Below are 26,023 nucleotides of genomic sequence, written 5' to 3'. Positions count from 1 at the left end.
TGGCTTGAAAACCAATTTCCATTTTCAGTTGTCTCTAATTAATGTCTTCACGTTGCAGTAAGTTCCCCTTTTTTATGCTGGAGCACTATGCGGTGGATTCCATGGTTTTCCCCATCCCCGGCGGCCTGGGTGGGGCTGGCTATCTGCCGCCCACCCACGGGCCCCTCTGGGATCTCTCCCTGTACAGGTCTTGGGATGAAGCCTTCAATTTCTCTTCCTCCTGGACACTTCTCTTAGTTCTTTGTTTTGCTTTGCAATATAGTAACAAAAAAAAAAAAAAATCCACACTGTAGAGACACGTGGGAAGTCAAGGTCTCCCTCCCCTGACCCTCAATCCCATTTGTTAGAGGTAACCACTGTCCCATCATCCACTTTATTCATTTTGTTCACTTGTTCATTTGTTCACTGGCATATATTTACTGAGCACCTTTGATGCCCCAGGCATGTGCTAGGCTCTGAGCACACAGCAGTGAACTCTATAAGCAGCAGTGCCAACGCCCCCAACATTCTGGTGAGGTCCAATGGGAGAAAGGCTGAGCTTATGGATAAGTGAGGGCCAAGGCAGTCACAACTGGGTGAGAAACCATTTAGAAAGTGCCACAAGGGGTCAAATAAGAATGACAAGAACTTGAACTAGGGCAGTGACTGCAGGAATAAAAAGAATGAGGTGATTCATGCACTTAATCTTACAGGAGTGATTTCATATTGGACTTACTAGTTATGTGCTAATTCAGCATGATTTTATCACTTGGTTTGCTTTTCTTTTCTTTATGCAGTTGAGAAATCATTAACTGCTTTGAATTTTTACAGTGCAATACTGTGTGCTCCTTTTAAAGGTTATTGTACAGTTTCTATACATACAATGGATGTAAACATGTATGTTTTTTCTGTTTTCAAATGACTTGGGAGGAAAATACTTTTTGCTCTCAAGAATGGGTTTTGGATATCCTATCCTTCTTTTTATTGGTGGTCTCCTATGATGGACTTTTGAGTTATTTCCAAGGGGTTTTGCTGCTGCAGACCATGCTGATGTTCTTCCTTGCGCATAAATCTTTATGCACTTGTGGGGAATTGTTCTCAGAATAAATTCCCCAAATTGGGTAATCCAGCACATGAAAAATGGGCTCCCACTCTTTTGGTTTGCATTCCTTTAATTGTAAGGGATTGAGCACCTTATTAACACTTATTGGTAATCTTTATTTTTCTCCTGCAAACTGACTATTCATGTCTTTTGTTGATTTTTCCATTTGTTTTTTTTCTAAATTGGTTAGTAAGAGCTCTTTGTGTATTAAGGAAAACAGCACTCTGTTTCTCACACAGTGTTGTAAATGTAATTTTTTTCTAGCTTATAATTTGCCTTTGGGTTTTTTAATAGAGTTTTCTGCTCTGCAAAAGTTGAATTTAGCATTCTGTATATGGCTTTTAGATTTCGTTATGTTTAGAAAAAATTACAAAATAATTCACCCATTATCATGTATCATTCTTGAACTTCGTTTTAGGACACTACCAAAGAACTCAATGACATACTAACAATAAAATAATAATATTACTTTCTACCATTTACTTTTTACAGCACATAGTAGGTAAATGTGCTCTATTTGAATCAACTCTAATCATTATAACTATAGGGAGGCGATGGTATTCCCATTTTACAGATGATGATATTGAGCCTCAGGGAAGGCAAAAACACTTGCCTAAACTGCATGGATTCAAGCCAGTAGTTATCCAACTTGAGCTACCTCAGAATCCCATGGCTTGTTAATCCCCTGGCTGTTAAGGCACAGATTTCTGGGCCCCACCCCTAGGTTCAGTAGGTGTATTAATTTTCTACCATAAATAACCACAAAATTAGCGGCTTAAACAACATTAATGTATTATCTCATGGTTCTGAAGGATAAAAATCTGACACGAGTCAGCTAATTAGCAATTTTAATTCCATGTACAACCCTAATTCCCCTTTGTCATATAACCTAATATTTTCAAAGGTTCAGAGAATTAGGATGTGAACGCCTTGTGGGGGGCATTATTCTGCCTACCACAGTAGGTCTGGGGGACCTGAGTCTCTGCATTTCGAGCAAGTTCTGAGGTGAGGCTGGTGCTGCTGGTCTGGGGGCCACACTTTGAGAAGCTCTGGTCTAAGGGATGAGATGGGATTCTGTCTTGAGTGTTTCTAGCTACAGAGCCTCCATAGCCACCTCTTTTCCTAAACAGGTGCACATTCTTATTTACATAATGGCAGAGCAAGTCTTGTAGAGGCTTTTAAATCGATCCAAAGCCACCTCTCGGTTCTGGGAAGGGGATCTATCCTAAGGATGACTCATGATGCCTGAGATGGGTCGCTGGGCTCTGCAAGACTTAAGGAAAGGATGTATATCAGAAACACGGACTCAAAGGCTGCGGACTCCCTCGTGTCCACTCTGCTAACGTCCGCGCCCCTCGCCGCTCCATACTGGCCTCACTCTTCTTACAGCTGGTCCCCAGCTCCAGGTCCTCTATGTCCCTGCCCATCATGGATGCTCTGGCCACATACCCAGTCAATAGCTTTGGGCCTCTGCCTCTGCTGTCTCTTCAAGCAGCTCCACCCAGGGATTTACCACTTTGTTTTAAATCCTCTTCATCCTTTGAAGGCAAACCCTTAGTCCTTCTGAATATCCCAGAAGCATCACACACACACAAAACTTGACATTTAACCTTCAGTTACATATCCAGGTACTTAAACTTACTAATGGCCTTACAGTCCTTAGACTCTATTAAGTCCTCACATTCTGGCCTTTGCACAGATTCCAGACTGCCCAACAGAGTACTAGCCTGTGAAGCATTAGAACTCGGTTCACACAGAATGGCTAAGTGCCTGCCCATGTTATATCTCCCTCTTTTCTGTGATCACAGAGGTGAATATGCGCTGGCTGAATACACAGAAGTGAAAACTGTCACCATCAAACTCGACGACAAGGACCCCTGAAGGAAAGGCAGACTCCTTCCTCAAACATCTGACAGCTGAATGTGGCAGATCTAACTTGCTGAAGAGAAACCTACATTCTGACCTTCCTGGGATACTTTCTTCCGGAGACTTTAAATCTACTGGATTTGAACGATTTTTATTTTCCTCTCACACTCCTGTTTTATTGACCAAAATGTTGTGTGTGAAATTGTAGTCCTGCTTGGGGATGGGACTAGTGGCCATTTCTGTTTTCCACTTTCCACCAGATCCCGGGGACAGTGAGGAGGCTCAGGGTGTTGTCAACAGGAAGTGGTATTTGAAGTATCGAGCAGTAGCTTAAAAATGCTTTGTTGACTCTGACTCCAGTAAGAATTTGGAAAAATAAAATCCCTGCGTGTTCTGCAAACAGGGCTCTGGACCTGCGGATTCCTCAGGGTTACCTGCCCACAGAACAAGCCCCTCCTACCATTCAGTGAGAAGGAATAGCAGTAAGTTTTAAAAAAAATTTAAAAACAAGGTTGGGAGTATCAGATGTGGGGAGATTTGGGGAAGCACGTACCATGGAAGTGTCCTGAAGGCCTTGGGTGTGAATGGTCTTCAAGGACTGTATCTTGACATTGACAATGGGACTCAGCTTAAAACCAATACTGCCTTTGGAATGTGACCAAATCAACAGCCCAAAGAGCTTATCTAATGCTATGTCATTGTCTACCTTAACCAAGGCACTTTCTTAGGCAGGAAATGTCGCTAGTGTCACCATCGCTGCTAAGGACCCAGTGCTCTGACACTAAAACAGTATAGCAAATCCTAGGATCATTAAGTCCCACAGTTTACAAATTAGAGCCATAATTTGCTTTTCCCAATTATGAATTTCTACCACTTGCCTATGTAGTTTTCCTTTTCTCCAGTTGGGGTATCAACACTTTAGTAAGACACACACAACTGAAAAGACTGCTGTTATAATACAGCCCTGGTTTTTCAAAGTCCTATTTTGATATTAATTAGTGATTGATTAACAAATAACATCTGGACTTCATGGAGGAACTGGGTCTGCTACTACAGTGGCCTGAGCACAGCAATAACAGGTTGTGAATTTTTCTTTTCCTCTTTGTGTATCCAAAGGCTGTGCAATTCCAAATTTTAACTTGGAAAACTGAAAGTCTTCCCATATAGCTTTAAAAAAACAAAACCAAACTGAAATTGTGTTATTCAGATACTTTTACTATTACTAACTAGTACTTTTCTAATGGTGCTTATGTTTGAGAATTAAGTTATGTTTGAGAATTAAATTGGGGCGGCAGTAATAAAATGGAGGTCAGTGTCAAAACCAGTGTATGTATAGAGAAAGTCTTAGGTGAAGTGAGGTTATCATTCTTGTTGGAAATATGCACTATGCAATTCACCTTCTCTCAATCAGTTAACACATCACTTCGACTATCAGTCACTTGTTAAATCAGGATTTGACTTCATACACTGAATTTTCAGGATTTTATCTCAAGTAACTATAAACACTAACCTTGATAGTAATACATTAGAAGGTTCTTATTCTTTCATTGTACAATAATGCCTTTAATATGAAATGCTACATTATTTATAATTGGTATAATGTATCTTTTTATAGTTGTAAGTAAACAGAGGTGATGTATTTAACCTTCTGTAATATACTGTATTTATCTATATAGTATTAGATTTCACTTCTGTTAAGGTTTACTCCTGTGGTATGGTTTAAAAAATCTACTGGCCTGGGAATTCTGACCCTAACTGCAGATTGTGTTCAACAATGCAACAACTATAAAATAAAATCAGATATTTGAGAAAGTTATGTCTTTTCATTTAAAGATAAGACCCCTTTTAATTCTGAGGCTGACCTTTTTCTTAGAACTTTGGTACAAAATGGCTTGTAATAAAGTGGTATCAATCACTTAAGGACAAAATTACATTTGCTCAATCCATCAAGTCCCACGCTTAGCTTGAGTGTGAAACTCACTTCTATGGTTTTGGGGATGGACCAGGAAGCAAGCTTGGCCTCAGAGGCTCTGCATCTTAGTTGGTGAAGTTGAAGCTGTTATCTAAGCTGACTGAGTCCCTTTTTATCAGAAAGTGATGAGGAGATGTGAGTGTGGGAAATGACGGGGAAGACTGCACGGGGATTTAGGGAAGACACTGTATCCTGCAACTGTGTGCACAAGCATCCATTTTTGCCACTTTTCTCCACGAGGATCTCGGTGTCTGGGGTTAACTTACCTAAAGTTTCTAAGGCTTCAAACCAGTAAGCCTCAATCACCAAGTCATACACTGACACTGAAGCTGGATCAAGAACATTCCTGTACTTGGTTAGGTCCACCAAGTTCAACCATGCCTCTCGTGTTGAGAGTCCATATCATTTTGGCCATGTAGAGGTAAAGCTCCACCCTTTCAGAGAAAATTTAAGGGAGGCTTGGATCAGATCCCTTTTAATATATGCACTTGTATATGCTTTAATGCATTTAGAAACCTCCCATTTCCCAATCAAAATGTGAGCAGAAAATTCAAGGAAAACGGCATTACCTTCATTTGGTTTACCATGAAGTTTTACCATGAAGGTAACCATTCTGAGGACATATACTGGCTGTGGTATGTGTATATGTGTGTGTGTACACACCTGCCCTTGTGCGCCTGTCGGGGTGGAGCACAGTAGGTTGGCACATTCTCTAAAAGTGGACCCTTTGGAATGCCCTAGCTTCTCCTGATGGTGGACCAAGCCCTTTTAATGTTCTTGCTCCTAGCATGTGGCTGACTTGAGCTTGAAGGTGGATAATGAGGGACATTTTTTTTTTTTTTTTTTTTTTTGCGGTATGCGGGCCTCTCACTGTTGTGGCCTCTCCCGTTGCGGAGCACAGGCTCCGGACGCGCAGGCTCAGCGGCCATGGCTCACGGGCCCAGCTGCTCCGCGGCATGTGGGATCTTCCCGGACCGGGGCACGAACCCACGTCCCCTGCATCGGCAGGCGGACTCTCAACCACTGCGCCACCAGGGAAGCCCGAGGGACATTTTTTAAGTGTCCAAGGAGAAATGTCTGAGGAAACAGAATACCCAGCTGAAGGGAGGTGACTAGAAGAACTGAGGGGTCAGTCAATCACTACACCTTCAGAAAGCAGAAAGGGTAGGTCAGGGAGGTAGCTTCCAACTGACCCCACCTTAGGAGGGGTCATTCCAACATGAGATGCTGGTCAGAGGGGGTCAAGAATAAGCAGAAAGAAATCTTAACTGACCTGTAACAGTCACCTCATGCAAACCTGTAACACATGCCAATGGATAGAGTTAAATGCTGGGATACAACCAGCTCGAAACAGGCCACCCATGTGACAAGTGCCCTGGCTATTTTCTACAGTGGAGACATTTCCAAGCCAATTCCCAAGCTCATTTAAAAGGGAAATTGTCCTGAGGAAACCATAATTCAAAAAGAGTCATGTACCACAATGTTCATTGCAGCACTATTTACAATAGCCAAGACATGGAAGCAACCTAAGTGTCCATCGACAGATGAATGGATAAAGAAGATGTGGCACATATATACAATGGAATATTACTCAGCCATAAAAAGAAACGAAATTGAGTGATTTGTAGTGAGGTGGATGGACCTAGAGTCTGTCATACAGTGTGAAGTAAGTCAGAAGGAGAAAAATAAACACCGTATGCTAACACATATATCTGGAATCTAAGGGGGAAAAATGGTTCTGAAGAACCTAGTGGCAGGACAAGAATAAAGACGCAGACGTAGAAAATGGACTTGAGGACACGGGGAGGGGACGGGTAAGCTGGGATGAAATGAGAGAGTGGCATGGACTATATACACTACCAAATGTAAAATAGATAGCTAGTGGGAAGCAGCCGCATAGCACAGGGAGATCAATTCGGTGCTTTGTGACCACCCAGAGGGGTGGGATAGGGAGGGTGGGAGGGAGACGCAAGAGGGAGGAGATATGGGGATATATGTATATGTACAGCTGATTCACTGTTATAAAGCAGAAACTAACACAACATTGTAAAGCAATTATACTCCAATAAAGATGTTTACATAAATAAATAAATAAATAAACAAACAAACAAATAAATAAAGAGGGAAATTGATTTGCCCCCATCCCCGTGGGCTACGTCAGCTCCCTGGTCTGCGAACTGGGCGTGCGCTTCCTCACGATATCGCTAGGTGGCAGAGCCGCGCGCCTTGCAGGGGGCGCCTCACCACCATCGCGGGGCTCACCCAGAACCGTGGACGCCACGCCCTGCAAATTATTAGGGACTTTTCGGTAGCAATCATACTACCTCCTTTTGCATAGTGGAATTAGAACCGCAGTGGTGAGGGCAGGATTGCAAAACTGCACCCACCCTTTTGGAAGGGCGTCTGGTCTAGGAGAGCTGGAGGGGCAGCCTCTAGGGAGCAAAGCTAAGCTGCCCCGTGGCCGCCTCGGCAAACAGGGACCCAAGGATCTTGTCCAAGTGGTCACTGCCTGAATTGTCTGCAAGATCATGGGTGGGGGTGGGGGTGGGGCTGCAGCTGCCCCGCTTTTGTGAAATAGCAGTGGTGGCAATTTGTCTCTGTTCCTTGAGAATGTTCCAGTCATAGCATTACATAGGAGGAGCCTGGGGTGCGGGTCCTGCCAGGGTGCAGAACCATCCGCTTTTTTCCAAGCAGGTTTCTCTTTTCCCGGTGGGCACGTGGAGCAGAATCCGATGCCTGCCTGAAAGCATGGACGTGCATCATCTTATGATCTGCGTTTGGATAATGGCCTCAATGGTGGTAACTTATATTAATATAATATAATATATATAATATAATACTTATATTAGGTTGAAACATAATAAATTGCCTACACTCCCTCATGTTTATCTACCACACCACCCACCAAAAAAAAAAAAAACCCAGACAATTTAAAATGATTCACCAGTGACATCTTTGTATATATCCATAATTAAAGTAGTAAATTCATGTGGTGGAAGGGGTTCCACCTTCCACCAAACTGGAATAGTTTGCAAACTATTAAAGCTTTAAAATTACATATTTCTAGTCTGCTCTATAAAGAGTTGTACACAAATGAATATTCCCGTCTTTTTAATATTTACTGCCAGAATCTACGACCCACATATACTAGTCAGAAGTTCATCAGCGAATCTTGCTGCTGAGCGGAACAGAGGGGCAGGGAAAGCTGGGTTGAGCCGCAAACCAACCAATCTCACCGCTGCTCCTGCCCCGCGTGGAGAGCAGGGTACCCAACTTGGAGGAGACCTCGCGCTAGAAGGGCCCGCGGGCCATGTGGTCACCCGGGTGGGAGCAGTGACTGTGATCACCCGGGGTTTACGGTGAGGGAAACTGAGGCTGGCGGCCGCAGGGACTCCTCGTGCCCATTGTGGGGAGGCCTCTCAGCGGCTGACCCTCGCCCTGCTCGCTCTTCGCGCCGCCCGCCGCCCGCCCTCCTCAGGATTGAGGAAGTGCGTCTGGCCCGGCCCGGCCCCGGCGCGCGGCCCGAGGCGCAGGGGCGGAGGGCAGAGGGGCTGCCCGGCCCCGATCCGCCGCCGTCCTCCCGGCCCGCGCGCAGCCCCGCGTCCCAGGCGCCGGCGGCCCTGCCCGCAGTCGCCGCAGGTAAGTGCTGACCCGGCCCGCGCCCCGTCGTGGACCCGCCGCCTCCTGCTGCGACCCCGCGTGGAGCCCTGGGCCCTGCAACCCAGGCCCGGGGCGCGGGGCTACCCCGGGCTCACGGCCCCTCAGCCTCCCGCCGCGCTCGCGGGGTGCCGGGTGTGTGGGCCCAGGCGGGGAACCCGAGGCCTCGCGGGACGGCACCGGGGCGGAGGGGGCAGACACCAAGCAACAAAAGGAAAATACACCAGGACGTCTACACATTTCCTCCACCTTGGGAGAAAACCCCTTCCTTCAAGTTGGAGCGGGCCGTGCGAGCGCGCGTGTGTGCGGGAGTGTGAGTCTGAGTGTGTGGGTGTCGGAGAGGCACTGCCCGGGAGGCTCTCTGCCGGCACGGCCTGGCAATGCAAGACGGCCGAGCGCCTTCGTCCTCTTATAAGTCCGGTGCACGCTTCTCGCCCGAGGGTCCGGATAAAACCCGCCATCTCCTTGGTGGTCTCTGCGGCCGACCTTCCAAGGCGGGGGCGCAGATGAGTGCGGTCGGGGGTGGGGGAAGGCTGGGGGTCGGAAGGAGATGGTAAGGGCCGAGCATAGGGATCTCTGCGGTCGGTCCACCCTGCTCCTTCGCGTTCTGAGGCCATGAAGTTTTTCTCCCACAAGCACATCCCCCTGCAAGGATCAGAGAAGTAGAAAAACAGGAGCAAGCAGTTTTGTTTTTAGCGAGCCTCTCACCAAATGCACTGTTTTGAGAGTTTGCTACTCACTCGCATTGTATCCAAATTCCTCGGGCATTAAAGGGGCAACTAGAATATACACGATTTTGAAAAATGTTTAACATTCAACTCCTTTTGTGGTCTGACTTAATTATCTTTGTTTATGTCCTGGAAGAATAAAAAATTAAGTTAAAAACATACAAACCTCACACCTAATGTGTCCCTACAGGAGGTTTGGGGATCTGCCAAACCTCTCCCTCCCCCAGGTTTCCACACCTCAGTGAGTGGCCCGTAGTAAACGCAGATGCTCAGATAAAAAACGTGGGAGTTGTCTTCCATCCCATTCCCTCGTCCCTTGAATTCAGTTGTTAGCAAGTCCTGTTGGGTCTACTTCTCACATGTGTCCAGGTCCATTCCCTTCTTTCTCACCACCCTGCCTAGTGCAAGGTACGAGCTTCTCTTTCCTGTACAATTGCAGTACTTCCCGCCCCACCCCCCATTCTCTGTTTGGCAGCCAGAGTAATTTCTTTTTTGAAAAATTAGAGAGTGTCTGTCCTCTGCTTGGAACCCTTCAATAGCTTCTTGTGCTTGGCATGAAATCCAGAAGACCTCCTTCCCTGCACATCTCCCAATTGATCTGGCCTCTGCCATCTCAGACCACCTGGCCATTGCTTCCCCACCCAGCCACCCTCGCCAAACCCAGCCTCACTCACATCCCTCTCTCTATGTCGTTTTGGTTGCCACTGTCTGTGTTCCTACTTTATCTGTTTAATTACTCCTTTAGTTTACCTGGAAGTGTCTACTGGCACTCCAGGTGTCAGAGACCCTTCCTATGTGCCTACCTTGCTCACTGCTTCATCTTTACTCCCAGAGTTGTCCAGGAGGCACCAAATTCATGCAGGTATAGAGACTGAGTGGTGAATGGACAGCCTTAACTTGTTTGTGGCTTTAGACTCATGAAGGGCTTCTGTTCTCATCTGGATTGAGAACTACACATTTCTCCGGTTTGTAGCTCTGTAATATTTTGATGTCCACAAATGCATTAAACACATTTTGTAGGCAAACCAATATTGGTCAAGGGATGCCAATAGTGCAAAGACCATGGGCCAACCATCTCGACCAGGCTTTTCAAAAAAGAGCTGGATGATAAGAGCATTTCTAACACATCTCATTTGCAAGTGTCTTCCAGCTCTTTGGCAGCCCTTTCCAAGCCTCCTGAAAAGACAAGTGAGCAAGTTCAGGATGTTTCTTCCATATTAGAAAGTTTACTTACTTAACTGTGTCCTCTCCACCAGCTGTAAGTTTCATGAATTCATGAAGCTCACTCCCCATGGAAAGGTCCCAATAAAAACATTTGTAGAAGGAATATCAGGTTCCTTTTTTTCTTTTCCATCAATGGTGAGGTTTTAAAAATTATTAAAATAATTACTATTGCAGGACACTTCTTAAAACCCTCTTTAGGATATATATACTATAATGTAAAGAAAACATGTAACTTGCAACCATTATTTGTTGCATTGATCGGAACCCAAAAGAAGCAAGAAGAAGGAAAGATCCGTTAGAGGGCAAAGATTGAGCAAAACTTGAATTACTTCATCTTAAAACTTCTACCTTAGAGTCTAAGCCAAAATACAAATTATAACTGAAAAACTGCTCCAATGGCAAAATCCTCCATTGGTAAAATGATTTTCAAAAGGAAACTGAAAATGAAAAGGGGAACAAAATGGCTGGGTGAAGGTTGGCCTAAAATATTCTTAAGATTTTTTTTAACTTAAAAACATATATGATAAGACACTTCTGTTTTCAGAAGGAATATCTACTAGCATTTGGATTTTTCAGGTGTTGTTGGGTATAATTGGTAGCTGATATTGAGAGGCATTTGAAAGCAGATAACAAATGTGCGCCTTCGTTTCTGAATGTTGCTGTGTGATTTGGAGCCTTTATTTTAAAATGGAGATTCTGTTTTGCTACTTCTCCCTGTCCCCTCTCAAGTTGATTTTCCTAATCAGGTTTTGCAATTTACAAAGCTTTGATTGTCTCTTAAATAGTGTCCAGATTGATCATTCCTTCGTTCCTTCTTGGACTTTTCAGGCTCCCAAACTTCAAACACGGATTTTCCCGAGTGTGGTTTCTCTAAACCTTTTGCTCTTTAGTTCGGAAAGGTGCGGGCTCACAAAGGGCAAGACCTCTGGTTCAGGGCTTTCCCAGCCCCACCTCCCCTTGCCTATAAGAGTATAGACCACCTGGGCCAGGGGCCAGGCTCTAAGATGAGAAAGTTCCGGTGCTCTCACAGCCTTGTTCTGGAGCCTACTCAGTGCCCACCCTGTTCAGGGTACCTTCTAGAACCTGCTCACTGGGGAGACAGTGGGTCTGCCCTCCAGCATTGATTTTCTGAGCTTGTTTTTTGTTTTTTTTTGTTTTTTTTTTTCTGTGTAGCATGTGGGGTCTTAGTTCCCCAACCAGGAATTGAACCCATGCCCCCTGCATTGGAAATGGGGAGTCTTAACCACTGGACCACCAGGGAAGTCCCCTTCTGAGCTTGTTAATCAGAGGGCAGGTGGGAGACCCTGCTGGCTTCCCAGTCCTCCCACTATTATTACTGCAAGTAAGAACCACTTCCAGTCCTATTGTAGAAGGTGACTGCAGAAACTTGACCTTGCTGGAAATCTCACAGCAACCGGGAAAAGTTGCCTGGGTGCATGTCTGTTTTTAATAGATGATGTTGTCTTAGGCATCATTTACATGACCTTAATTTTCTTTTTGGACTACACTATCACCCTCTAATTCAGAGTTGTCTATCTCAGAGAACAGCTGCTAATTAGCACCATACTTTTTATGTCTGTACTATAGACTCCACATGAATGCTGGGAGAGACACATGCATTTCATATGGTCATCCCTTCCCATCGTGCATTTCACCCCGGGCCCTGCCAAGCTGAGCCTGGATCTCACCCTCAAGGTGCTTCTGGTCATTTAATCAGCATAGCAGCCTGTGTCCTTGTGTCAGGGACCCAAGGTCAGTGGGAGCCCAGCATGTGAGAGCAGTGCCTTGCCTCATCACAGTCTCCTTAGTCTTAGGAGATGTGTCTTAATCTAACTCAGAGTTTCTCTGGATAATTCTCTGCTGTGAGCGGCTGTCCTGTGTGCCGTAGGATGTTCAGCAGTGTTCCTGGCTGCTACCTGCTAAATGCCTTTAAGCACTCCCACCCCCAGAGGTGACAACCAAAAATGCCTCCAGATATTGCCAAAGATCCCCTGGGGTGGTGGGGGCAGGTAGAATGTAGGGAGCCCCTTTCTGTATCCCCCAGGGCTCAAACTGACTTGGCTTCATAACCGGTACCAGTGCCTTCCAGACCCTTCTCTTTGAGATTGCTGCGTGATTACCTCTTTGTCATTACATGCCCACCTCTGGGCTTCCGGGAGAGTCTGTCCTGGGCAAAGGGAAGCCTTGTTTTGTGTACGTGTGTGTCTGCCCTACCCCAACTGGAGCATAAACCCCGCAAGGAGGAGCCTCATTTGGTTGTCTTGGTGTCACCGTGCCGGTGACTATGAATATGTGTTGATGGAGCAGTGATTGAGCCCTTTACCAGTAGGTGTTCTACAGTTATTTGGAGTATCTGGACTCTTCTCAGGCAGATTGGAGAAGCTGGGCAGATTGGAGCCCAGCTGTGAGGTGGGGTGGGGGAGCTCTGTCTTTTCACTGCCGCCATCTGACCAGGTGTGACTGGATAGCTGGAGTGTTAAGAGAAGTGTTGCAAAAAGGGGGAGGGGGAACACCAATGCGTATTTACGTGACCTTATAAATAAGTATGTGCTTGGGTGCAGGAAGTGACTTGACAGTTAAGAAAAGCTTTCTGACTTGATGTTTTTTCACCACTAGGACGAGACAGCTTTCCGCTCAGCCATGACGGTGTGTCTGTGACTTGGTCCACCCTGGACTATAAGCCATGACTTAGTCCACCCCTCAGGGAGCTGCGGCTGCTGTGACCACTGCGGGAACTGACTGGGGAGAGCGGCCACCTCGAGGCTTGATGGTTGGAATGTCTCGGCGACCACCCAGCATGTACTGGTGTGTGGGGCCAGAAGGGTCAGCCGTGTGTCCAGGACACGCCATGGAGACCCATAACAGCGGTAAGGGCAGGGCTGGCCAAGCCTGTTTTGCATGTTCTATGTATGAACAATGGGTTCTCAACCAAAGGATATAAATTGCCAACTATTTGATGAATTGTATGGTTTTTCAATATAAAACATATCATGGGATTCTCACTTAAATTCTAAACATTGAAGGAGCCATGGGACAAAATTTATGTGGACTTAAGATTTATGTGGATCTTAAGAATCAGGGCATCATTTCATGTTGGTTAAAAAGATTTTTTTTAATGGGGATTTGGTTTTGTGTTCTCGCTATACAAATAATACGTTTATTAAAGAAAGATTGAAAAAAGAAAAAAAGAAGTAGAAAAAGTAGTCACCCAGAGTCCCACTGCCCTAAACACAGTTAATATCTAGGTATGTTGTCTTCTAGTCAGCTTCTCTGGGCTGTAAGAACTTTGTTTTACCTTTATTTACTTATTATAATGTGTATACTTCAGTATCCTACTTTTTTCCCCTTTGTGTCAGTCACCTAGCTTGTGGGATCCAGTGAAATATCATCTTATTTGGGTGTGCCGTGCAAAATGATTGACCTAATTCTTACTCTCCCACTGGATGTTTTGGGACATTTGTGTTGCTTCTAGTTGCTGACTCAGACCAAAATCATTCCATGTCCATCTTTTTAAACATGGTTTTGAGATTATTTCCTTAAGATAGATTTACAGAAGTGGGACTATTAGGTTTGAACGTTTTTAAGCCTCTTTACACATATTGCTGGATTGTTCACCAGAGTTGCATCACTTTTATCCCCAATAGGATATCGTTGATATTGTTAACAATAAATATTTGTTAAGTCCTTAGTACATATGGGGCCCTGGGTTCAGTGTCTTAGGAAATAACCTCATTTAATCCTCACGACAACCTATAAATGGTACTTTTATCCCCATTTTATAACTGAGGAACATGAGAATAAGAGAGATGTAGAAACTTGGTCAAGGTCAACAACTTGTAATGGGCAGAACTGCCCTTTGAACTGTGCCTTAACCCTGGACTCTCATCCTCAAAGTATAGGTCATCATGTGGGATTTGAGAGGACCTGTGGGTTTGTACCTCTGTGGAGTTAGTGATTCAGTGTTGTACCTGGCTCAGTAGACATTATGTTCAGTTACTTAGTGTTTTTTCTCCATCGAAAATGCCCAAAGTCTAACTAAGATGATGTTTCTGGAAGATTTCTCTACATATAAATCAGATTATGAAATGAGAAAAGAATTTGCTTCTTGACATTGTCCAGCACTAAATGTTCCCAGAGTGTTTGACTTGCATCTTTTGAAAGGTTTTCTTTTTTTTTTTTTTTTCAGATGTATGCCTTTTTTCAGTTGCTTGTTAGGAAGGCCATGTCTTATTAGCATGAGATCAAGGTGACGTGCGTGGAATGCTATTCCTGATTTTGGGTAGACCCTCTTTCCAGGGCACTCTCAGCTGCAGTATCCCATCTGCCTCTCCTCAGCAATCCTGAGGAATGATGGTGGGGGCAGGGATGCTGAGTCCTTCTGGGGCTCACTGGGTGGGTGGCTGTGTCATCTGAAAAAGCCCCAGAGGAGACTCTGCCCCGTCCTCGTCCTGGTCAAGAGCTGGTGGATCTAAGCGAGTGCTTCTCCACCCTGGCCTCCAGAAACACTGGGCAGTGCCTAAAACTGTCAGTGCACAGGCACCCCCAGCTCCACTGGAGCAGCATCCTGGGGGTATTTTTTAAAAGTTCTTGCCTCCACACCACCACGATCCTACTGTGCAGCTGGGGTTGAGAATCAACTGGTCTAAATGATTTGGACCAGCAAATTAGAGCAGCATTTCTCAAACTGCAGTATATACTCCAGTCCCCTGGGGATCTTGGTGGAATGCAGATTCTCATCCTGTGAGTCTGGGGGCACCGAGAATCTGCGTTTCTAACAGGCTCCCAGGTTGTGCCAGTGTTCCACCAACAGAGAGGCAAGGCTGAGACGTCAAGGTGCCCAGAAATCCTCACTGACTCTTACAATTCCTGGGGACCTGGGTCAAGGGACCCTGGACAGACCTGGAACCAGCCCTGTCTCCAGGCCTGAGGTAGGACGATGACCAGAGAACGTTCATGTGCATGAGAGGCCAGAGTGTTGACACTCCTAGCCCTCATTTTTCTCCTTTGAGGTCTGGATCTGAACTTTACACTGCTCCTACAGCCAGTTGCCTCTCCCTGACAGCTGTGATCACCAGGTGGGAGGGAGCAGGCACAGAAAGGTATTTTCTGCCTCAGGGGCCTCTTTCCCCAGTGGAATCTCAGGATTCCACACCTCCCTGTTCTGGATGAGCCTCAGGACACACACAAGGCTTGAGGAGCCTATGGGAATCGTGCAGCCCCCACTGGTACTGTTCTACTGCTTAGGGCTGGAGGGTGCCGACAGGGGCGGTGGTGTCTTGTGAACCCTGATGCTCAGGGATGTGTTTATGCACGGAAGAAAACACATAAACCACAGAGTTGAAGAAGATGAGAGAAAAGTGACCTGAAATACATTGTAAAATTCTGTCCTATGGCTCAGCATTATGGAAATTATGAAGAAAGTACAAATTTATGCCCATTCTCCAAGAGTTGAAAGGTCCCGTAGGTGGTAGCCAAGGAGCTGAGTGTGGAGGGCCTGCCCTGGGACCCCCAGGGATGAAACCCTACAACACTCCCCTCCTGCTGGCAACGGGCTGCTTACATGGCTTAGCAGTCCGACCTCAGGCCCCTCCTGGCCTCCTGCAGCTACAGTTCAGCTCACCTGAGAGCAGTGAATGAGGGCAGCAGAGGACCCACCCTGCTTTCCTGCCAGGTCCAGGGGAAGACGGGGACCTGTGTGGGTCCTGGGAATGCTGAATCCATTACCTAGGGCTCTGGATTAAGGAGCCACTACTAACTACCTGTGACCTAGAGTGATGTGTACTTCTGTCACTGTCTTGTTTAGAACCCCACAGCCGGATTATGACTGTTTCCTTTCACTGAGTGAGGAGGGGTGGGGAGACGCTTCTGGGACTCACACAGTGTGATGAGGGCTCAAGAGCCTGTCTGTGGGGTTCATTAGGCCTGCATTCAGTTCTTAGCTCTGGGTGACCTCAGCTGAGTGGCTCAACCTCTCTGAACCCTGATCCAGACAGACACAGAATCTTAGTGGGATGTGCCAATCAGCATCTATTTCTGGCCTCCTGGCCAGGAGGGGTCTGGGGGGGGGGGCTCTGCTGCGTGCTTCAGTCTGCACTCTGCTCCATGTGACTCCTAACCTCCTGAGACCAGCAGGCTGGCAGGGTGCCTTCTTCCCTGCCAGTTGCAGAGGTACAAGCAGGGAAAGCAAAAACATTCCATGTCTCTTAAGGCCTAGGCTCAGAGTGGCACGCTGTCGCCTCCATGCCTCTGCCCTTGGCCAAAGAAGGTCACATGGAGCAGCCCAAGTGAAGAGCTCCCTGCACGAGGAGGCCACAGCCAGGCTGTGGATTCAGGCAGAAGGGAAGGATTGTTGTCCATCATTCATCTACCATGATAGGAGTTGGTGGGCTTCAGTACTTTAAAATTGTATCTTATTTATGTATTTCTATTTATTTATTTAAGCAGCCCACCGAGCTTTTCTCTCATGAAACTTTACCTGGAGCCCCAGCCCACCTAACAGCTATAACAGTGGAGTTGCTTTGATGGGCAGTCGTGGAGGGGTGGGGGTGGTGAATCCCACCGCTGATCTTCACCTTGACCCCGGAGCTCTGTGGGCCCAATTTTAAAACATCACATGTTGGATTTCATTTTCACAAAATAGAACTATATACACCAAGACCATAGCCTGGGAGCAGGTGACACTCAAAGAGTAGCACAGTCACTAGGGATTATAGCCACTGCTCTTTGTTTACCCATAGGGGTACAATGAGCATGCGTTCTTTTGTGGTTGTTTTGCATTACTTTTGCAACTAGAAGAATAATATTGCAACTTATTTTAAAAATTGTTTTCTCTTTAAGTGTGGAAGTTTTGTGATTAGGATCCAACCTGCGTACCTCCTCCCTCGTTGGGTGCTCATTTCCAAGATCAAATTTGCTTTAACTGGCCTCTTTCCCACGAATTTCTTTCTGGATTAAATGGGGCGATATTTGACTCCAGGAACCTGCAGCTGTGCCTCCCATGGGGCCCACCCTCTGAGTTCTGTCCCCATTGGATGAGCTGGATTTTTTTCTGCCCCACCTTCTCCCCAGAGGAGTCATGCCTCCCCTCCCCTTCCCCCCAATCCACCAGCCTCACCCCAGGGATGACCGTTGCAGACCTAATTCCCAGCACTGCCTGAGGGAAACTGATTGTCAGAAAGAGGACCAGTGGATACCCAAGTTATTCCCAATGTAGGAGCAGCTCTCTCACCTTTTAAAAATCCTTGGAAGATACCATGCTTTGGAAATAATGTTATCATTATACTTCCAAGTAGAGTTAGGAAAAGATCCAAACTTTAATAAAATTAGTAAAAAACTAACTTTTTACTTTTGGGCTTTTGGTAGTGGTCTTGTGTGTGTGTGTGTGTGTGCTGGGTGTGTTTGTTGGTGCCTCTACCTGTCTTGACTTACACAATTCACCTTGTGCTTGTTGAGAGTGGTCAACCCTTTCAGCGCCCATGAATATGTGAGTGCTTCTCCAACTGCCTGTGGCGCCATGTGGGCTATGCGTGCCTGTTCTATGTTTGTGCAGCACAACTGTGCCCCAGAAAGGTGTGTTACAACCTTATTAGTACTGTCAGCATTCAGCTGGCCTTCGGTGCAGGAGGAATGTTTAGAGTGCATGGATGGGTTCAGAGTGTGTGAGCTGAGAGAACGAGGGTCAGTGAGATGGATACTGGGCCAGGACTGTGGACCCAGCCAGTTTGACAAACACGTCATTAGACATTCTTCCACGTCCGTCTCACCAGTCAGAGTGGAAAAACCTGTCCTGTCAGCTGAGGTAAGGCTCCTGGGGAGCAGAGAAGTGAGGAAACGTCTAGATAATTCAGACTGAGAACGCTTGGTGAGACTCTTCAGGATCTCACCAAGGGTGAGAGGCGCTTGGACAGACATCACCTGAGGTGGTCCACATCCCCCGCCTCTCTGTGAGCGGTCCTGACTTCCGCTGCCTGCCTCTCACAGCATGGACCAAAGAAGGAGAAGGAACATTCCAGAGGGCCTTCAAATCCTAGGTTTTTACATAGCTACTTCCAAGGTCCTTTTCTTCTTCCTTTGGCTTTTTCAAATCTGTTTTGAAAATAACTTTTTAATACAAGAGCCAAGTAGATTTGCCTGAGTGGGGGCTCTGCCTGCTTTCCAGAAATAGAAATAGGAAATAGCGTGACTAGGAAGTGCCCCTCCGGTGGCAGCATGCTTTCTTAGTGAGCCACTGTAGGAACTCCTACAAGGGGCAGATCCATTGTTTTGTGTGCCTTTCAGAGTGTAACCGCCAGCCCACATCTTAAGCTGTTCCTGGACTTGGTGTCCTGCTCATGCCTGCTGGGGGTACAGGGTTTTGCTGGGACTGTGGTCAGCAGGGTGCCCTCTCCAACCTGGCTGCAGAAGCAGCACTTTTTCCCCCAGGGACAGTAGCCATTGTCCAGTAAGGAACCCCTTACTGAGAGCGGTGAAGAGGAGGGAAGCTGTGTGGTGGCCCAGGTTGCAGGAGAAACGGCCGTGGGCATCCATCCATGTCAGAGCAGTTAACACAGCTGTGCTTCATGCCTGCAAAGTCCTGCCCGATGACAGAAGCTCTGGGTTTGATGGGGCTTTTGATATGAACCTAAATCTGAGGCTTAGATCGTCTGATTATTTGTTCAGAATATGCTTGCTTACTTCTAGCAAAAGGGAGCTGACTCCCTCTCAAATAGTCCAGCCTTTCTGTGGGCTGCTCTGTTGGGAAGTGTGTGCTGCTGCAGAGGCCAGTCCTGTCTCCACTGCCTCTAGCTCCACCCGCCTAGGCTGATGGGCATCCCTTAACCCCTTTCTTGAAATAACTAACTCTGATGCCTTGCCCTCCCTGTGGATTCCTTTTTAGGCTGAGCAAACCATCCCACTGCCTTCAAGAGCAGGCAGCCCACAACGTTACACATTTCACTTGGATATCACCAAGCTTTTGCCTTTTAGTCTGTGGACTAACTGTTAGGCCATGACCACCTGGGCCCAAGGGGAGAGCAGCCTCCCACCCCTTCCCTCCACCCTGTGTGGGTGGGCTCTCTGGAGTGCCCCATCCCCCCACCCCATTCTAGGCGCCCAGAGCCTGAAGCTCACCCAGGGCCTCAGCCCACCTTCCCCTTCCCCACATTTGCCCCTGACTCCTTCACCAGGGCAGCTACTCAGTGGCCAGGAGAGGAGATTTTCTTTCCAGCTCTGTGCCCTGGCCTCCACGAAGAGGTCAGTGGCCTGTGAGCAGGTGCCTGCGTGGACGTCCCCAGGCCCCGGTGCAGAGGGATAAGGATTTTCTCCCACTTCCCTGGTTTCCTGGTCCACATCAGCCAGACTCTGAAGAAGCCATAACTGGGATTTTTATGAAATCCTTTAACTCTGGGAATTGAGAGAAAAAAATAACATATAAACTATCACACCCGATAACATTTAAGTCCAAGCTCTAGTATATGGATTTCACACACATTTTCAGGACCCCTGATGAATGAAAATAGGGGCTTCCAATATTCCTTAGAATTCCCAGTTCTGAGTCTGTTCACCATCCTAGCCGCCCCTGTGTTCAGTTTCTCCTGATTCTACTTAACCGTCTTGCTATTTATTGACATTTGTTTTAAAGAATAAAAGATTAAAAAAGCAAAAAACAGAAGTGTGCATCTCAAGCAGTACAATCCTTCCTAAGCCCATAACCCTGATGTTATAGAAGGAATCACACATTAGTTAGAAATTATATTTTCAATTGTAAATAACTTTTTAGGATTGTACTTCATTTTGCTAATTCTTGCTATGTTTGTGCCTCGCAGCTTTTATGTCATCTACATCGTCCAGCATCCAGTGGCCAGGCATGTCACCAGGTGTTGGTTTAAAATCAATTGCTTACCTATTCATTTCAGGAGAACCAAAGCCAAAAATAACTTAGTTGTGGCACTTTGAATTTTTCAGCAAATAGAGATATTTAAAGGCATTGAAAAATTTAGTCCATTATTTCGAATGTAGAACCAAGTGATGATGCAAATTTGAGGTTAGAATTTGAATACATTTTGTATTCAAGAATGACACTCTTCAAGTTCCTTTTAGTAGCTCATTTTGGACTTCAGATGGCCCTGTGAGCTCATAGACAGGTGGGTGGCCACAAGTGGCCCACACCTGGGAGTTAGAGGTGGAAGAGGCCAGGGCAGACCCTTCAGGCTGTTTGCACCCCTCCCTTCTGCTCTCAGAATCAAAAGGCTCCAGTGGGTGGTCGCCCATGTCCCCATGCAAAATCACCAACACTTCTGGGTTCAAAAGCAAAAAACAAGCAAAAAACCCCTGCCTGATAGCGGGCAGGGGCCTCCCCAAAGTTATGAAAAAGTTACTTGTGTGTAATCACATACATTCTCATATAAAATCAAATGCCATCCTGCCCAGGTGACCACTGTTAGCTGAGTGTGTTTCTTTTCGATCCTCTTCCTACACTCATGTCCACACACACACAATTCTTTTTTGTGTATATTTCCGGGTTTACATGCATGACATTCAATTGTACATGCGTTGTGCAACTTTTGTTTACTTGAGTGATGTACGCCTTGGAGTCTTTTTCATGTGCATCAAGTTCCATAGTGTAAATACAACAATATTTATTTAATCAATCTGCTATTAAAGTGCCTTTAGATTCTTTCCATATTTTGCTTCTTACCATAAGAGTTGAGTATACCCCAGCAGAATGGCAGGATCGAAGAGTAAGCACATTCAAAATTATCAAAGTAATACACAGCCCTGGTTAAGGAAGCAAGTGATACAGATGGACTATAAGGCAAAGCCCCAGTGTCAGCTCCCAAAAGTGTCTCTATTTCCTGTTTCTGGTTCTAGTTCTTCGGGTCATCACCATTCCTCTACATAAAGAATATGCCTGCATGTTTCTCTTGCTCCATCCGTTGAGACAGAGTCTGCTGCCTGCCTGCCTGCCTGCCTGCCACGATAGCGGACGATTTCTTTCCCCTTGCACCACACCTCCCAGCTGCTCCCTCCCACTTAATTCTATCAGTGTGGACTCATCTCTGGGTTGCTTTTGCTACATTAAATGATATGTTCTCATTGCTTTGACTTGGCCTGGGGACTCAGTGTCATCCATGTTCTGTGGGGCTCAGGAGACGCACACCTCTTCCCTACTTTTTACCTCCACCTGGTTTCCACCTCTTACTCAGAACTCTTATTTTGAGCCCTCAGTTACCTGGAGCACATGAGTGAGAAAACTCAGAAGGGGCTGTGGTGGCACATGTGAGACTCGGTTTTCCTGAAAGCATCTTCCATTGGTCTTCCCCATGATCCCAAGTGGAAATCATTTGCCTTTAGACCTTGGACGAGCCTGCTCTGTTGTCCTCTGATGTGATCTGATTCTCGTTGCTTTGTGGGTGACCTGTTTTTTCCTCTCTAGAAGCCTTTAGAATCTTCCCTGTATGTCTGGTCTTCTGAAATTTCATAACAAAAGACCTGGGTGGGGGTCTTTTTCCTTCATGCTGCTTGGTACAGGGTAGGTCAACAATTTATCCCTTTCAGGCCCGGAAAAGTCCTTTTATTTTCATTGATAGTATTATCTTCCTCTGCTTTTTCTCTTTATTGTTTTGGTTTGTTTGCTTTTCTGGAACTCCTGTTGCCTATCTTTTCCCTCATGTTTTCCAACCCTTCTTAACTTCCAAAAGCTCTTTCCTATTCTTGATTGTTTCTTTTCATAGCATTCTGTTCCTGTGACATATACGCAGTGTCTTCTTGAATTCTCCTGAGGATCCTAATAGGCATTTATTTTATTTTGATATCAATCTTACTATCTTCTCAGTTAATTTCTTAATTTATTTCTTAATGCAAATTCATTGATTAAAATAAACATTTTTACAATGAATTCCAGATAAACCAATAATTATAGGATTCAAAGCATTATTAGGGAAATTTGCAATCAACTAGAAGGCTGTTACCAGAGCTCTGGAAAGAAGGCCCATGGTAGGCCAGGACGGTGCGGCAGGAAAGGAAGAAGAGGATGGAGTGGGAATCTTTTCTGAGGACTTATGTAACAAACTACCCCATAACTTGCTGGCTTAAAACCACAGCAGTTTATAGTTTCCCGGGATCCTGTGAGTCAGTTATCAGCAGGGCTCAGCGGGTGGTTCTTCTTGCCTCACTCACATGTCTGATAATTCGGTGCTCCTCACCGTGACTGCTCTCTTTACACATGCTCATCCAGACGTCCACCCCCAGCCTGTCTACAGTTTAGCAGTTGAATTCCCAGAGCTCAGAAGCAGAAACTCTGAGGCCTTACTAAGGCTTATGCCTGAACTGTCTCTTCATTGCTTCTGCCGCCCTCTGTTGGTCAAAACAAGTCAGAAGGTAAATCTGGATTCCATGCAGGATGGGAAATATTAGATTCCAGCTCCCAAAGGAAGGAATGCCAAAAGTTTGTGGTCATCTTTGACACAGCACACCACAGAAATCGATAATGCATTAGATGTGAGGAGTAAAAGAAAAAGGAATCAAGGATGTACCCACACTCAGATTTAACTGATATTAATATTAAGCCATTTTTACTTCAACAATTATTTTAAGAAGTAAAACATGACAAGAATAGTTAGAGCCCCCTTTGGAACTCTCCCTGGTAACTGCTCTTCATAAACCCCCAAAGGTAGCCATTATTCAAAGTTAGTATGGACATTTTGCCATGTTTTATACCATTGTTAATTATGTCAGTGCCTATAAATACGTAGTATTGTTTCTGTCCCACCAGGCAGTCCCCTCTGGTCAGCAAAAATTCTATAACATCACCTGCCTGGGTTAAGGAAGAGGCTTCATTGAGGGAGAGGAAATCACAAAGCCTGGGTCTGCAGGATGGGTTGCCTGTGGTCCCCAGTCTCTCATCCTCTCACAGGGAGGCTTGCCAGGGCATCTGCTGCATGGGAGTGGGTTCCAGTCCAGCAGAGGGTCCAGCATGGATCTCCACTCCCAGAGGCTAGCCTGCTCATGACGTGGCAGGGTGGGTGCTGGCTGCCTATAGGGGATCACTTGGGGCTGTGGGATGTTATAGAACCTCCAGGCACTAGACCCATGGAAACTGAGCTTGGATGCCATCCCTTCAGCTGGGAGAAGTGGGCATCCCTCAGCTGGCTCATTGTCCAGGTTTGAGGAGTGGCAACCAGAGTCACGTTTGGGCAGTCCTGCTCTTTTCAGAACAGTTTCCATATTTAAGATTTTAAAATAAATATTTTCATACTGTGCCAATCTTTTTGTAATTTAATTTTTTAATCAACACTAGGTTTGTACTGTATAAGAGCTTTATTTTCCAAGAAGCTGGATAAAATCTTTTACCTATAAAACCATCTAGGCCTGGTGCTTTTTTATGGGTAGACTTTTAAATTATTGACTCCATTTCATTAAAGACTCTAGGTTTATTTAAATTTTCCATTTCTTCTTGAGTTAATTTTGTGAATACATTTTTCTAGATAGTCACGCATTTAATCTAGATTTTCAAATGTATTAGCATAAAGTTCCTAGTGGCTTCAGGATTTAAAATATGTTTTTAGGTGACATCATTTAGTTTTCATAGGTACATCATATACTCAATATAAAATTCGAAAGTACAAAAGGGAATACAGTGAAAAGTATTCCCTCCCACTCTGGTCCCTAGTTTTCCGGTTCTCCTTTCTTCCAAAGAATCAGAGAAAATAGTTTCCTCTCTCTTTTTTCCCCTCAGAAATCAGTTTCTTAGGCCTAGATTCAAAATGGCTTTTTTTTTTCATAAATCTTTAGCCTAGGCAGAATTTTGAAATTGTTATGTTTTTATCTGTTTTTTTCCATCTTTTATATTATGGAAAATTTTGAATGCATCATAAAAGTGAGAGAATACTGTAATGGACCGCTCTGTATCCATTGCCCCAACTTTAGCAATTATCACACATAGCCCATCTTGATCTATTCATATTCCCTTCCATTTCTCTCTAGATTATTTAGAACCCAATTCCAAACGTCATATGTTAAGAAGTGTTTAAAAAAGTCCAACCTCAGTACATTTTATATACATTTTTAAAAATAAAAAATATGGGCTTAATAACATCAGATGTCTAGTCAGCATTCTAATGCCCTTGATTATCTCATAACTTATTTTTATCAATGGTTGACTTGAATCAGGTTTGTTACTGAGTCTCTTAATTTCTACCTTTCTCCCTCACTTCCTTTTTCCTTGCAATTTAATTGTTGATAAAACCACATTGCTTATCCTTTGTAGTTTCCCACAGTCTGGATTTTGGTGATTGCATCCGGTGTGGTGCTCCTCTGTGCTTCCATAGATCCAGAGGCTTGATTACATTCAGTAAGACTTGGCAAGAACACTAAATAACTAGTGTTGTGTATTTCCTATTGTTTCACCACAGGACTCAAATGATGTCTAACTGTCTCTCTTTGCTGTTCAAATTTTTCAGTAATTTTGGTGTTGTCAGCATGATACTTCATCATAAAGGTTGTAATGGTTTTTCAGCTTTTCACCTAATGATTTTATTAGTCATCAATCGTTGCTTTATATCAGTTATTTCTTTGGGGTTGTGAAGTGGTGATATTTTAAGTCTATCATTCTTTCTTCATCTAGCTGAAATCTATCTCTAAAGAAGGATTTTCTCCCGTCAACTCTGTGGTACCTTGAGATACAGTTTGTATGTGAAAGTCAGGATGAATGAATCTTTCCCTTATTTTAATTATTCCATTTTCTGAAAATGGATCAATTCCCTAGCATCTTTCAAAGGTGACCGATAAAGTGTGTCCTTTTAGTATTATTACTCATTCATGGATTTTTACTTTTTTGTTTCTGATGCTAAAATTATTCATCTTTTGCCAGCAGTAGCCCCTTTGGTTTGGTTTCTCTGTCTTTTGACATGACCCCAGGAGTCTTTGATAACATCCTTGCTTTCTGATGTGACAAGATATTCCAGGCTCCTGTGGTCCAGTTCCTGTCCCAGACCTGCCATCTGCCATTTCTCATAATTTAATTCTCTAGTGTATATTTTTGTCTCCTTTCTCATTCCAGATATTGTCCGTACTTTTGCTACCCCCCACCCCCGTTTCTTACTTTTTTGATCAATCTTTCAATAAGATTGTTTCATGAGTCCTTTGAAAGAAGCAGCTTTGGGTTTTGTTGTTGCTTTTTTTAGTTTCTTTGCTTTCTATTTTTTTCCAATGAAAGATCTCACATATTTATTACTGAGCCAACCCACTAGTGCAGAAACATTGAAACAAAGAGGAAAATTATTTTCCCAATAAAACACATCCAGCTGTCCAAATAGTAGTGGTTTTCAGAGTGATATGGTTAAGATGCACATGACCTTGATACAGCAAAAATACATGTGCCATTTCATGTGTGACTCCTTATAGACCCAGATTGGGTCTTCTCCAATGTCTTCTCTTGGAGTTGTACCTGATTTTATTACATTTTCATCTGAATCCACTGGAGAATAGGATGATTCTGCTTCTATTTCTTGGCCAGGA

General features: G+C 45.0%; 2 protein-coding genes across 4 annotated transcripts in view; both read left to right on the top strand.

Moving 5' to 3' along the window:
* ALDH1A3 (aldehyde dehydrogenase 1 family member A3) overlaps positions 1–4,720 on the top strand; it is a 35,621-nt gene extending 30,901 nt beyond the window's left edge. The window contains exon 13 of the mRNA XM_082618290.1: positions 2,890–4,720. Within this exon, the coding sequence (XP_082474416.1) occupies positions 2,890–2,962 (73 nt within the window). The 3' untranslated portion in view covers positions 2,963–4,720. The remainder of the gene's footprint in view (positions 1–2,889) is intronic.
* Positions 4,721–8,181: 3,461 nt separating this feature from the next.
* LRRK1 (leucine rich repeat kinase 1) overlaps positions 8,182–26,023 on the top strand; it is a 123,508-nt gene continuing 105,666 nt past the window's right edge. The window contains exons 1-2 of one of the 3 annotated variants that reach the window (XM_082617889.1): positions 8,182–8,558; positions 13,145–13,395. In XM_082617889.1, coding sequence (XP_082474015.1) covers positions 13,296–13,395 — 100 coding nt within the window. In that variant the 5' untranslated portion in view covers positions 8,182–8,558; positions 13,145–13,295. Of the gene's footprint in view, positions 8,559–12,229; positions 12,281–13,144; positions 13,396–26,023 lie in introns of those variants that run through there. The other 2 variants (XM_082617891.1, XM_082617890.1) reach the window with 2 other exon arrangements.

This window comes from Mesoplodon mirus, assembly GCF_964341445.2.
Source record: "Mesoplodon mirus genome assembly, chromosome: 4".
Classification (NCBI taxonomy): domain Eukaryota; kingdom Metazoa; phylum Chordata; class Mammalia; order Artiodactyla; family Ziphiidae; genus Mesoplodon; species Mesoplodon mirus.
The sequence above is the reverse complement of the archived record's forward strand: the minus strand, read 5'-3'. Positions and strand labels throughout refer to the sequence as shown.